This window comes from Plutella xylostella, chromosome 28, assembly GCF_932276165.1.
Source record: "Plutella xylostella chromosome 28, ilPluXylo3.1, whole genome shotgun sequence".
In the NCBI taxonomy this organism is placed as follows: Eukaryota; Metazoa; Arthropoda; class Insecta; order Lepidoptera; family Plutellidae; genus Plutella; species Plutella xylostella.
This window is the reverse complement of record NC_064008.1, coordinates 3,171,396-3,187,277: the sequence shown is the minus strand read 5'-3', so window position 1 is coordinate 3,187,277 and position 15,882 is coordinate 3,171,396. Positions and strand designations below refer to the sequence as shown.

The window sequence follows — 15,882 nt, the reverse complement described above, 5'->3', positions numbered from 1 at the left end:
ACTATATTTGATCTTCGTTTTACAATATGGGGGTTTAAGACGAAGTGGAGCTAGCGCTCATTAACTAACTACTGTATAATAAATTATATTGTGTATGTTTGTTGACAGTATGAAGACCCATGCGTCATCAACCCTTTCATCCTGGTGTGTTGGCGCTGCACCAATCTGCGCAAAATGGTCATACACGGTAAGTTTATTATAAACATTTACTTCGAAAGGTCACCGCACGTATACGCGTAAAAAAAGGCGTTCGCGAGCTCGCGTTCTACTGGTTGACAGAAGGAAAAGAGGCAATCCCTTTTCGTTACGCTTTATGTGCTGAGAACCTTAACCTTACTTCGAAAAAACGAATATTACGACCCTCTTTCTACCTACTTTATATACACTTTGGCAACACCTTATATACGATTTATTTATTGTAAGACACTTATTTTTATGGTAGGCGATTTTTGAAGGCCGTTTATTTTGTGGCAATTCATTAGTGACCTCCCCGGTGCCTACAGTACCCCCTAAATTTCCTAATAAAGTTCTACCATCTATAACCAACACTCCATACCCCCCCAGGCTACTGGATCTGGCAATACGACCTGCTAGGCATGGTCCGACTCCGACACAACACACTGCAAGAGTTCGAGGTGTCTGCAGTATTCTCCAAGGACAACCGCACCGGGTGTTCCTCAGCCCACTGCATGATGCCGGCGGGGGTGAGGCGAGTGGTGCGGGGGGACCGGGCCAAGCCGAAGGATGATTGCTTTGTTAGGGTGAGTTTTTGAAGTTGAATTGCATTGTTGATGCCTCAAAGTTTGGTTTTGGTGCAGTCCAATAGAGTCTTTGACACAAAAGGGTGAGTAACTTTTGAACGGGTGAATAGATTTTAATGTAACATGCCTTATCAAAATCTAGATTCCTTTAGCTACGTAACAAAAAAACCCGCATCAAAATCAAGCCATCCGTTTCGGAGCTACAGGACTTCAAACATACAGCTGAAGTAAGCTATAAGTGTCAGCAGTATTCTCTAAGGACAACCGCACCGGGTGTTCCTCAGCCCACTGCATGATGCTAGCGGGGGTGAGGCGGGTGGTGCGGGGGGACCGGGCCAAGCCTAAGGATGACTGTTTTGTCAGGGTAAGTTTTTAACATTGAACTAAATATTGATGCTTGAAAACTAGGTTTCGGTGCAGTCCAAAATAGTCTGTGACACAAATGGTTAAGTAACTTTTGAATAGGTAAGGAGATTTTGATGAAACATAGCTTATCAAAGTCTAGATTGCTTTAGCTACGTAACACAAAAATCCGCATCGAAATCGGTCCATTCGTTTCGGAGCCACAAGACTTCAAACATACAGCTGAAGTAAGTACGAAGTGTCAGCAGTATTCTCTAAGGACAACCGCACCGGGTGTTCCTCAGCCCACTGCATGATGCCAGCGGGGGTGAGGCGGGTGGTGCGGGGCGACCGGGCCAAGCCGAAGGACGACTGTTTCGTGAGGGTAAGAAATAATTATACATAGAGATGCTTCAAAATTAGGTTTCGGTGCAGTCCAATAGAGCCCTTGACACAAAAGGGTGAGTAACTTTTGAATGGATTAACAGATTTTGATGAAACATAGATTAACGAATACTCGATGACATAAGCTATCTAACGCAAAAACCCGCATCGAAATCGGTTCACCCGTTTCGGAGCTACAAGACTTCAAACATACAGCTGAAGTAAGTTCGAAGTGTCTGCAGTATTCTCTAAGGACAACCGCACCGGGTGTTCCTCAGCCCACTGCATGATGCCAGCGGGGGTGAGGCGGGTGGTGCGGGGGGACCGGACCAAACCGAAGGATGATTGCTTTGTTAGGGTAAGAGATAATTATAGTGTAGTAGTGATTACTGTAGTATTGATTGATGCTTCAAAATTAGGTTTTGGTGCAGTCCAATAGAGTTTTTGACACAAAAGGGTGAGTAACTTTTGAATGGATAAACAGATTTTGATGAAACATAGCTTAACAAATTCTCGATGATGTAAGCTTTCTAATACAAAAACCCGCATCGAAATCGGCCCATCCGTTTCGCAGCTAAAAGACTTCAAACATACAGCTGAAGTAAGTTCAAAGTGTCAACAACCGCACCGGGTGTTCCTCGGCCCACTGCATGATGCCAGCGGGGGTGAGGAGAGTGGTGCGGGGGGACCGGGCCAAGCCGAAGGATGATTGCTTTGTCAGGGTAAGAAATAATTAAACTCTGGTAGAGATGCTTAAAAATTAGGTTTCGGCGCAGTCCAAAAGAGTCTATAACACAAATGGGTAAGTAACTTTTGACAGGGTGAATAGATTATAATCAAACATAGCGTATACAATTCTTGGTGAGCTGGTGGTAGCTGTTACAACAGGACAGGACATCCTTTTGTATTTCCTACTTACTGTAACAATTTATTTAATCTTATGTTCGTCCTATATTAAGAGCTGCGCTCTTGTAGATATACCTAGTTCCCATCCCATCACCGTGGTCAGTCCCAACCCATGCAATTCTTTAATCTCTTGGCATGATTATGTTATCTTTCTCAAACCACATTAAGAACTTTTCACATTTGCCCACAGCAAATCAACCGTCTCCTTCAATTCCCGTGGCGTCCTGTCAAGCGCTTCTCCCAGCTGCACCCGGCGCTGTGGGCCAACGCCTCTCGCAGGGATCAACTTGAGTATGTCATGCAGCAAGTCTTGCAGACCAACTATGGAGTCACGTAAGATGGTTGTGTGTAGTATTGCAATGTCTTCGTCTACTATACTTAAGTACTGTTCTTGTAATAGCGGAATAGGATCTGTTGGTGTTTGTGTTTGGGCTCAATTTGTGTGTTTTTTCTGTTTAGGTGTTACAGGAAGGTGTTATGAACTTGAATGAGGATTAAATATAGCTATTTGTTTTCACTTTCTGTCTGAATAGTGTTAAAGGAAGACAGCAATAGATTTCAAGCTTCAGATTAGTTGAAAGTTCTTTCAGGCTGTTAAGAAAGCGCAAATTTACATACATATTAATCCTTACTAATATTATAAATGCGAAAGTAACTGTGTCTGTCTGTCTGTCTGTCTGTCTGTCTGTCTGTTACTCTTTCACGCCCAAACTACTGAACGGATTTGAATGAAATTTGGTATACATATGGTCTAGACCCTGGGAAAGAACATAGGCTACTTTTTATCCCGGAATTCCCACGGGAAAACTTTTTAAGGCGAAGCGAAGCTCGCGGGCAACAGCTAGTAAAAGATAATTTTGATAAAAACAGAGAATCAATGCAGAGAACACATAAAATGAGCGTAAATATCCAACGAAATATCAAGACATTGTGAAAATATACAAAGAAACCATTAAGATCAAATAAGATCGTAAAGGAGATTGAATCTTGAGTATGATCAGGTGTAAAATTTAAGGTTTCAGAAAATAAATGTGTACAATAAATACCGAAATAACTAGTTCAGAGGTGAGACGTACACTTTTATTGATAAATCCTTATGCAACGTTATACTAATCGGATAATAATTTTATCAGCTTTACTTTGACGACACCGTTATTTTGACGAAAATAAAACGTGCACATTATTATTTAATCGTTTTGTGGTACGTATCTGTGATAGAAAATTCTGTGTTATTTTGATTGTCCGCTTTAACATTGTTTGATTTATCAATAAAAAATATATACCTACTTATATAAAGAAACCAAAATTTTACACCTTTTTCAATCAGCTGTCATGGCGGTGTGTGGTTTAGACATCTCACATCTACCATTTTCAGCCCAAATGTACCTATTAAATAACCGTATTTACGAAAACACGGTATAGCAACGTACCCATATCACCAACCTACGCAATACAGGAAAATCTACGTTGCAAAACTTCATATATAAATATTGTATATAACTATATGAAGGGCCATATAATCCATGATTTAATCTAATATATGTGCACGAAAATATTCAATATCACTGCTTTTTCTATATATTTACTGTGATTCCATCTTCACTATACCTATTACATGCATATTTATGTACTCAAAACGAATCCGAGGTTAAACTTTAAAATCATTTATTAAAACTAAATATTCATGTATATTATTTACTAGAATTAAGATATATTTAAAGACCTGTTGAACTCTTTCATATATGTAAGGAGAGTTCGTTAAATATGTAATGATGAATATTATAAATATTGTAACATTGTTGTTAATAATTGGCTAATAGTTAAATTTAATATACTTACATAGAAAATAAAAGTAACTATTTTTGAGGATAAAATAATAGGTAACTCCAACAATCAAAACAATGATATATTAAACTAAATAAAATATAATTTCGTTAAAATAAAGTTGGTAGTTCAGATGGTAACATCCTAAAAGTTATCTGAACATCATTTAAATCCTGTATAAGTACTTGCATATCATTTCAGTAATATGGCCTATATATCAAATTTCATCGTTTACCACATAAGAATAAAGCTTGTACTTAGCCAATTGTAGTTAAATTAATATGATAAAAATTCCTAAAAATCACTAATTTATTTCAGTGATTTAAAAATCATTATATTTAGATAAAAATAAATACAAAAATATTATCTATCAAACTATTAAGAAAACTATTTCTAGTGAATCCTTAGAAGTTTTATCATCGTATACAATTTATATTAACAGCGTCTAGAAAAAAAGTGGCACAAAATAAGTCCATCTAAGAAGTACACACACATATGTTACAATCGTACCAACAAACTATAGAGAGTAGGTCGCAATACAAGTCAATTATATAACCAAACTAATGTATTTATAAATGCAATTAAAATTACAATTTAGTGGCGTGTACAACAGAATCTTAGCTCGAAGGGAAGAAATCGAACCGTTTTACCGTGCCTTTGGCCTAAATCTATCTTGTGATTGGTTGATTCAATAACCAGATTATCTCTGATTGGCCAGGCACATTCGAATTCATGTTAATGTTTTGTTATTTTTCTTCTCCAATCGGTAAAAAATACTGTTGTACATAGAAACTGTAGTTCGTGCTAATAAATCTGATTTTTGTTGTATGTTTTATCCCTTTATAAGGCAGAGTAAGTTCACATATTTCATTGGTTTTGGATCTTAAGTCAGTGTCATAAAGTTCAAAATATTGCCCAGGGCCTTATAAAGATATAAATAAAGTTTTCAGAAGATGATGTATGATGTATGACTGACATTATTGCATAAATATCAAATCTCATATCTTCATTCATCGTATCGTTTCCAACGGTTCAATGTTAAGCTTTAATGTATTTTTAGTATTCTATCCTAACGGATATTTACCGAAGGAATTTAATTAGCACGAACTATAAATAGTTGTAAAAACAGTCTTTGAGCAAATTAGTGAAGTTGTTTTGTTATAAAATCATTTATTTACAACAAATATACAAAGTATTGAAAGTATTTTGCAATAAAATGAGGCTGTAGGTATGTATTCAAAAGCTTGCTTTCTACAAGACTGATATCACGAAAAATAAAACATCCCTATCATCTTTACTATTTCCCACCTCAATGTTTTATTAAAAATATATTTTGTCAAGCTTATGAGTACATTCAAACACTATTACAATGCTAAGTTTATTTAAAACTGTCAACTTATTTAAAGCTTATCTATTTTGAACGCTTGGTTGAACAGGTCTTCTTTGAAATAATATGAAAATTTGTATCAGGGTGTCCGATGAATACTAAAGTCACGTAACCATCAAAATATCTATGGAGAAGCTATTTCTTTTCGCGAATTTCTAAAAGTCATAGAATAAAAATTGTTTAGATTGACTCCCTGAGTGACCTCCGTTCCGTTTGTACACTTTTTCAGGACACTCCGTATACCTATTACACATAAGTTTTCACGTTTTTTTTTAAAGTAATCTAAACGTTGATATCATATTTTTTATCGTCTATATCAAACAATGAATCTTACAAAAAAAGCTTAGCATTGTTAAAAGTTGTCAAATCATACCAAATCACGCGATGTATGAACAATGAAGTCTGTAGCTTAGGAATAATATCTTTATGGAGTATGAGAACGGCCGAAAAATATGTTTAAAGGCATCCAATCTCAACATCCAATCATGTACCTAGTTGTGTTTTAAGTGCAATGGCATATGCCTACAATATACAGGGCATAGTTAGTAAGACCAAATGTACAGATATCTCGTTAATAACTTGGTAAAATCGCATTCAGTAATTGTAAAACATCTTATTTTATTACTAGTTTTACATGAGAGTATCAAAAAAGGTTGTGCGACGGATTCTTTTTATAAGACTTCTTTGAATGCGATTTGTTTAAAGTTGGGTTTCCTACATGAATATATCCTTGATGCCCCGTTCTAACCATAGTGTCGGTCGAATGTAAAATTGTATACTTAAGTAAATCTTAATATAACACTAGTACAGTATAAGGCAGATAAATCTGACCCCTCTCAGAAACATTGTTACTATGAGAGGGGGGTCAGGTTCCTCTGCACATGACCGTACCTGTACCACTCTGTTACAAATTCATATAAATTGTAACTCAACAAAATGTGATATAGACATGCACTTTATACTGAACGGGGCTCAAAGAACAGTAGAAACGTAACCATCTAGTCCAAAAATCGTAGACTTTGTACATAAATAATTAAATACAATCCTTTAATAACGGGTTTAAAATCCAACATTGCACTGAACGAAGTATTACAAAGAAATGCCTAGTTAATATATATTTAACAACGGAAAGCTTTAATAACATCTACTGTATATAATACGGTAAATATGTGCCACTCTGAAAGGGTTTAGTAAGAACTTACGAAGTAGTTTTTGAGAACGATGGAAATAACGAGAAAGGAGGTTATTGTATAAACATATATATAAACTATATATTCCACAAATAAAAAACGCCCGACCAATATTACAATCTTCACTTTTTACAAGCCTGACCAATAAAATTGTTATGAAAGTACCTACATATTGCTTATTTCGGTCTTTAGAAGTATTGGCCTGTTTGGGAATAAGAAACTATATTCAAAGCTCTTGAGAGAATAGCTTGTCAAAAAGGAAAGAAAAATTATAAATAATAATAATAATACTGCCAATATTTTTTATTTGGTCGGACTTTAACTGCCTATATATACGGGTTATATTTCCATCTACTGCTCCCAATAGCCATCTTTGTATTTACTTTAAAATCTAATAAGTATATTTAAAATAAATAGAGTATAATGTAAGTCGGTAGTTTTTAGGATTAAAGACATATTATGAAAAGCTCAGATCTAGAAATTTTAACTGTTTCTCAGACCTTGTATAGTAATATCATTAAATTGTTATTTTTCATGTTTGAATAACAATTATATCCGTCCCCAATTAATTGATTTATTGAATTTTAAACAGACTGATAAAGATTATTACGGTCTGACCACAAAAAATATGCTAAAATTTATAGATACATCATTTGAGTTCATAAATTACAAATTAAGTATATGAATAGAATAACACATTTTTATTCAAGCATTGTAGTATAAATTTTGGCTTTGTTATTAAATACATACAAAACCATAGATGGTAATTGGTGGTATCAATAGGCCATTGGTTGTTTCAGAATTTAACAAAAGTTTTTTTTTTATGGTGAACAATACAGTTTTTGAACTCACGCACAAAATAAGTTGTTTAATCGTCCATATTTTCATAATTATCATACATGGTTGTTTTCATCTATTCTTGATGTCTAGAAACAATCATTTTTTAATCGATGAAAATACTTTGAATGAATTAAATTCGTTACAACAACAAAAATCTTGTCAATAAATTTTATATTCATCCTAATACGATTTTATTTTGTTAAATATTAGTTAATAAAGAATACAGTAATTTCATCCTTAGAAAATTAGAAATAATAATAAAATGTATTAACAACTATAAAGTACACGAAACTATTCTAAATGAAAAATATTTCCTATTATTGCAATATACATTATCTACATAGATGGTTCAAACTAAATTAACCAAAAATGATATTTATACAATATTTTACACAATCCACATAAGGCACTATAACTGAGTGTTATTAATAATTATATAACAAAAAACTTAGATAAAAAGCTTATTAGATAGCAGTAATACATAATTGCTTTTTTTAGAGCTGTCGTGTAAAAATCTCCTTGATTACCTAAGTTAAATAAATTATAGAATTCATATTTTTTGTAACTTATATTTTTAACATCGGTAAAGTGACTAATCGTAAGGCAACGAAGAGACTTATTAACAACATACATTCCCTGAGACTGAACCAAACAACTGTGAATATAATAACAACTATAAATAAAAAAAACTGCACCAAAAACCTGTTTTTTACTAAAAAAAAAACATCAGACGAAGAAAGCTCAATCTTAATCTAATACGAATATTATTATTTACATACTGAGGCTCTCTGACAAAAATATAAGGCAGCCATTAATGACCATTTAATCGTTTGTCACTCAAATAACACTAAGCCCCAGTTTCACCATAGTCTGTTAGAACATAACAAGTGATTAGTGGTTGACTTTTGACACATCTGTCAAAACGCAACGCAACGCAAACCGATGTGAATTATAATAATCATGCTGTATAGTATTAAATAAAATAGTTAAAAAAAATGTAAAGATAATTGATGACATAATGACATTACAATGTAACAGGGGTGTTAATGATCTAACAGACTATAGTGAAACTAGGCATAAAAAAACTATACTATTTTATAAAGAAATCAATGTAAATAACAAAATGGTTGCTTTAAAACCATTATAATTCCTGTTATTTTTAATAAAAATTGCCACCATTTTTATGATTGAGGCTGTGAAACATCATGTTGGGTTATTCCACTAATACCTACTGTATAATTTAATGGCGAAAATAAATAATATACTTGTACAGTAGTCAAATAAAACCGATTTGCCTAGAGTAAGATCAAAATGTACTTATTCAATCAGTTTGTGCAAGAGTAATTACGCAATTTTTGTGGATATGAAAGAGGGAGTGGAGATGATAAAATTATATATTTAAAATATAAAAATCATTCTTTTTTTACTACACGGCACAAATTAACCTAAGTACATTGTGTCAAGACAAACCCTTCAGGTTTAATGGCACGTAAACTTCAATAAAATAACTATGTTACACAATGTTTGGTATAAATAAAAATAAAAACATATTGTTTATATCATTTCAATAATTCCATATGGTCAATTTGTTATAAATATAATATACCTCCCTCTTATTTATTAAATATTTACTGTTATCTCTGCAGAAATGATACATCGGGAATGTGGGAATGAAAAGTATAAGAGTAAATACAGGGTGTTGCAAAAAGAGTATACTAAGCCGAAACCTACATGTGCAGCTTGTTATATCTAAGCCTAATAAATAAGTTATCCATAGTAAAAAAGTCACGTGACCAACAAAGTTTCTATTGAATATGAGTATTTTTTTCGCGAATTTTGAAATCGTGATTTTCGGGCTTAGATATAACATGCTGCATATGTAGGTTTCGGCTTAGTATACCCTTTTTGCAACACCCTATATAAGTATAGTTAGTACTTTTAAAATTATATGACAAAATGTGTTTTCAATTGATTTAAAAGAGTTTATATTTGTGTTTAAAGATGGTCGTTAATGAAAAAAATAGTGTAGTCATAAATAATTATTAATTACTGTTATTTTATTATGAATCATGACTTGTTGTTTTCCAATAACATTGTATGTATATCCTTATGTACCTACTTGTCTTAAATAATAATTATCCTTATTTTATTAGTAGTTTAAGAATATAAAATTATTATATAGTTATAAAATTATAAAACAAACGATTGTATTTTACCAAAAATCTTCTTAACTTACATCCAAATTATGTTATCGGTTCTGTGAAAAATTATAAACAAATATGTATCTACGAGCCCTTATGTAACTCTTTTGTATGGATAAATAAATCACCTAAACTATCAAATTCTTATAATCATAGTACAATTCAAAAAAATAAACAGATTTTATTGTCACATATAATTTGTTTAAAAATAAATCGATTTCGTAGTATAGTTAAAGATTAAGATTTATCGATGTCTTTCACTTGATAATGAAAATTATAATGTGTTGTGTATGTATGGAAATATATCCTTAATTATGTGTATCAAATTCTCGTTTTATTTGCAATCCATATAAGTACTTGCTAGTCTTGCTGGTTTTAAACTCTCACGGGCAATGAAAAGGTTCCACTGAGAAAAGTACCAAATTACTCCTAAACGGAAAAGGCTAGCTTAATGACGCCTTCTGCAACATTGAAGTTCATTTAAAAGAGCACCCGAATACTATCAACTAAAAACGGTAATATTTTATTCAAATTTAAAATTATATGTTTGGAAAAATCGGGGTCCTTTGGTGAAGACACATTGTGAGTGGAACTTTTTCATTGCCCGTGAGTGTAATTGTTCTTTCACAGAGATTGATCAAACTGTTCAATAGCTAAAACGCTCAATATTTTTAATGAATACGTAGGTATACATAGTTTTTAAAATAGGCTTTAGACTATTGATAATTTACTAATGGAAGCAAACCAAGCTAGGTCGCTATGCTTATCATAAGCCACACAAATCCGTATGCGGGCTGCAATAAAATGAACAGTTATTTCCCCCGCTGAGTCATGTGTGGGCTGCAAGAGTGATGTCTTTGTAGGAGTCGACGTGATGGCATTCACCTACTAACAGTTTTGGGGTTAAGGATAGTTTGTCTATGAGAAACAGCTGCAACTCTGAAAAACAGAGCCATGAATAAATGTAAATCATGTAGGTACTTTTCGTTAAGTTAATGTTAATTAATAAGTTTAGACTGATGACTGAAAGAGGTGTTGGGTAGTGGCTGAATGAGGAAGACCGGGCAGTCTGACTGGCTTAATCCTTTCATCATAGTGAAAACCCGTAAACCGTCCAGTTAAAGCCTTAAGCACTACCAATCACTTTTTCAACATCACCAAAGGTTAACTGGTAGAAAATGCTGCTAGCATTAAGTTCGCCTTTGTACCACTTGGAATTTAATAATAATAAAGTACCTATCTATAGGTATGCATCATAGAATAACAAGTACAGTAGTAGGTAGTAGTAGGTACTCGTTATTCAATGTATGTATTTTCTGCGTTAATTTTTAATTCCGGCGCAGATGACCAAATCCTCAAAGGGTTAGTACCTACAATGGCTACAATACCTTCTACTGTTTAAATCCAAGGTTGACCATCTCTTGTCTTCTTTCCATCCTACAGTAGCCTTCTTCTAACCAACGCGCTATAGAAGGTGTCAGAGAGAGACAGAATATGTATTGTTTATTTCACGATACCGTGGGAACCGCCTAATGAATGAGTCAATCCGAGGATGCTGTGATTGTCATTCGTATGACATAATCATACAATCAACATTTGTGTAGATAATGGTAAGTATAAGTACCTACCATAACTTACATATTATTTACGTAGTGTATATAGGTACGGTCGCCTGCGCCTAAAAGTATACAGGCGGAGTTTTTAAAATAGCAATCTCAAGCTCACATGCTGCTCAAGCACATCCACATAAAAACCACTACTACACACATCACACACAACACGTCCCCGGATTTATAACAGATGTAGCTGGTCCCTTCATCATCAGGGATCGCTATTTTAAAAACTCCGCCTGTATACTTTTAGGCGCAGGCCACCGTACATAATAAACAAGATTTGGGGATGTTCTTCTTCGTTAGGGCCATTTTCGTGGAAAATATAAACGTCTCTAGTCTTTGTTTGTCCTTAGTGGTATGTTCGTTAGTGGCGAAGTTCGTTATACATAATATCGTAAAGTTCATATTAAATATCAAATCAGTCAATCCTAGAGAATGTACAGTCATCTGCATAAGTAGCTGTACACATTTGTACCTTGTCAAACTCGCAAAATTATCATCATCAGCCACCAAACGATGGACATGTCACAATTAACTGTCCTCGGCGGCCTTCCTCATCTAGCCACTACCGGTGCGTGGTTACGGATAAAGGTATTTATTGAATCCTTTATTGCACAACAATAAACATATGCAAGTATACAAAGGATGGACTTAATGCTATAAGCATTTTATGTCAGTCAATCTACAGGAGGTGCAAGAAAATGTTTGTAAGTTTGTAACGTTGTTACGGTATTTACTTATGTCGCAAAGTTCGTTGGTCCTAGATTATAAAATATACTTAATCCCCGAATTTCAAATTGACCTACAAGTAAGGTTATTGTGTAGGAAGTGAATACTCCATAATTATAGTAATTGTAGACCTCAGTGACAAAATTACCGACTCTGTCAGGCGAAATCACCTCGGTTCACGACCTTAAGCTATTTTCAAATCACTTCATGCAACTGAAATGGGTTCCCCTCATCTCGCCTAATCTTTATTTCCCTAAACTCGATTCGCATAACTCGTAAGGTCTAAATTTTTTTGTTAAAATCATCACTTCGTCAAGACTTATGTGGCATAAGACTCGTTTCGTCTAAAACTCTTTTGGCACAAACTTGAAACACCTAAGTCTCGTTTGCTCAAATTGTTCGTATGGGTATAATCTTGTTTTTCCTAATATTATCTTAATAAATACTATATTAAGTATGTTGTAAATGTACAAATTGTGGTATTTTTCTCCTACATCCCGAAAATCACGATATCGAGTGATCAAAATATCGAAAGTGAATGACCATTATATTGATTACAAACGCCATTAAACCCCATGGGATCGAAACCTAAAGATAGGTGCGACCTGCGAACACCTGCAGGGCGATTACGAAAAACAGAACTAACGTATAGAATCGGATGCGAGTGCGACAACTGCAGGGCGATCACGAAAAACAGAGCTAACGTATAGAATCGAATGCGTGTGCGACAACTGTCAATTCGATAGGTAAAAAGTGTTCGAAAGCAAGGGCGTACCCAGGTAGTAGCAGATAAAATAAAGCCCTAGAAGATAAAATAAACGTAAATTTTCCTGCCAAGTGGGAATTAAAAACGTGTTATACTTACTGTGCGCAATATTTTTAGTCAGATATTTTGATTTAATATTCTTTTATCTATAATGTTTCAATATACCTAACCCGACCGACCATCATCTCAGAACAGGTATGAGCTGCCCCCCCCTAGCTGAAATCCTGGGTACGCCCTTGTTCGAAAGTGCTGTCAAGTTGACACTATTCGCACTCGCATTCGATTCTATATTTTTCGTCATCGCCCTGCAGTCAATTCTATAGGTAAAAAGTGGTAAAAAGTGTTCGAAAGTGCTGTCAAGTTGACAATAGTCGCACTCGCATTCGATTCTATATTTTTCGTGATCGCCCTGCAGTTTGCGCTATGTAGGGAGACGCTCCATCAAAGTTAAAGCCAAACGAATATTATTACTTTTTACATTATTAGGCTATTCAAGATTTAGCCATACCATTATTAGGCTAAACAAGATTATGCGAAATAACTTTTTACTAAAAGAGATTTATGCCATACGATTTTCGGCGAAACGAGACTTTGACCAAACGTTACTATGCAATATGAGATTAGGCAAATAAATCTTAGGCCAAAAAAGGTAGAACCCGGTAAGCTACCTACATCGACATAGGTACTTCATGGTCTATGTTAATGGCACAGAACCCCAAAAACAATAATGTCTTCCGCAGACCATACTAAACAACCTCACTACTCACGTAGACAAACCATCGTCTACATTCAATTTCGACCTCTAAGAATTTCACACTAACGGTTCTTTTCCTACCAAAGGGCAGTGCGTTGGGACAACAGTTCCAACTCTTTTGTATGCAAACTTGTTACTCTGAGTCATATTGTCGCATTCAGGTTTGTGACCTGCCAGTCGCTTTCATAGCAAGGAGGTATTGGGGCTACTTTTACAATTACACCTTGAAATGCTTCGAATATTTCTGGCTCAAGCCCTTGTACTATTGGTTTCAGTGTAAATCTGATTCTTGTCTAGATTTAACCTGTGAGCTCCAGAAAGCGCGATATCGCGCAAGACACAATAGATTTTAATTGTGTCTGATTTTATAGGATTCAACCAGTTGATTAAACAAAAGCAAAGTAAGAATGATTTACCTGAAACGTGTACAGCTTCACAGCTGAATTACATAGGCCACAATATGTCAATGGGCTACGCTCAATTTTTATGAAATGCTGGCCCGGAATAAAAAAAATCGTAAGTATATTATTGTAGGTATACTGTTGTGTTAACACATGCTTCTTGAAAATACCTAATAAAATTACGCACCGGAACAGTAGCTATGTCTTTATTACTACGATCACGATAAGCAATAACCTACATTACCTTCTATTTTATTGATGCATTGATAACAATTTATTGCATTTAGCTATAACTTACTTACGACGCTCCATTTGTGCCACATTTCAACTAAACTGATACCGAGAAACCGACTTTGCAAACGATCCATTAATAAATGTTACGCCATAGCTATTTGCATTTTGATAAATCAAAACCTGTTTTTTGTTAACGTCACGTACAGCTGGTTTCTGACAGGCCATTCTAAATGAAACCAAAGATTAAGTGTTCGTTAACTGTAATGTGATGTGTGATTTGTATGAATAACATTATCTTTTTTAGAAGTAGCTTAAATATTAATATAATATTTGCTGGTTAACTTTGAATAGCCTTCTGGAAACCGAGAGTTTTGACATGTGCATTCCCGCGCTTTGAGTCACCAATCGCAGGCCAGTACCATGCCGGCAGGCGGCGCGCGCGCGCGTATTCTTAATTCAAAATCGCGTGTTCGCTCTCGATAAATAAACGCACAGCTGTTTTTATTTTCAGCCAGTGTTATTGTATTCTTAAATTAAGTTTTTGAATTGTTGTCAAGGAGTTTATGGTATTAGTGCCTCTGAATGGTCGAAATTGTTTTGGTTGTGCAACTTCTTATAGTGCAAGGTTGTTTTAGTGCTTTATTGTAAAGGAGGTGTTAAATATTCACAGTCGAAGGTTTGTGAAGGTTTTTTTGTTTGGACTGGTGTGGGGAAATAGTTGTTTCTTACTTATTATTTTAATTAATACATTATTTTGTTTTCGTTATGTACGTATTATTTATAGCTATAAAAAGTTAATAAGGTACAATAATAATAATTAATGTTAAAAAATTATTGTATCCTTATTGCATAAATTCTTAACTAACTAAAAACAGGTTCTTATTCAATATTTTAGTAGTAAAGACTACTAAAATCATTTACTTCCACAACGTCATAATAATATTCCGGTCAGATTCTCGATACAAAAGACATCAACGCGCGCGCACGAAGTGTAAGTTCTAATCAAATTAAATTCCAAACATCCTATTTTTATCAGTATTATGTATATGTTTTTTGAGTTCGACGTAACATAAACCTTTAATTTAGTTTTTCTATGCCTGTTGTCCCTGAAAGGGTAGGCAAAGATTCGTTGTTTGTTACACCAACTTTATATTAAATTTTTATATTAAGTAGATACGTATTCCACAGATTTCTGACTATAGTTAAATACGTCCTATTTTTCAGACATGAAATGTACCAGGAAACCAACTTTATCTTATTTAATTTTGAAGTTCTTATGTCAATAACAAGTTGCAAAAAATCATGGTTGTTATTAAACAAACTACATCAAAGATACGGTATCGCATATTTAATAGACACGTATAGTGGTACCGTTTAAAGTATTTGAATAATTTGCAACATTCTGCCATTGTCATCGCATGTATCGATAAGATGCCGGCAATATGCTGTGCAGGTACATAATATACTGTTATTACGATCGCACCAGTATTGTAAAACTATAGTTTGCTATAATAAGTATATGAATGCATGAAAATAGCTGTTTCTTTCAT

General features: G+C 34.2%; 2 protein-coding genes across 2 annotated transcripts in view; both read left to right on the top strand.

The window, feature by feature from the left end:
• The first annotated feature begins 113 nt into the window (after positions 1-113).
• Positions 114-2,811, top strand: LOC105391447. The gene is made up of 3 exons (XM_048631338.1): positions 114-187; positions 565-761; positions 2,584-2,811. The coding sequence occupies exons 1-3, from the start codon at positions 175-177 to the stop codon at positions 2,728-2,730; spliced, it is 357 nt and encodes a 118-aa protein (XP_048487295.1). The 5' UTR covers positions 114-174; the 3' UTR covers positions 2,731-2,811.
• Positions 2,812-14,760: 11,949 nt separating this feature from the next.
• The window catches only part of LOC105391441, a 31,058-nt gene continuing 29,936 nt past the window's right edge, over positions 14,761-15,882 (top strand). The window contains exon 1 of the mRNA XM_048631318.1: positions 14,761-15,008. The gene's annotated coding sequence lies outside the window, so the exon portion shown is untranslated. The remainder of the gene's footprint in view (positions 15,009-15,882) is intronic.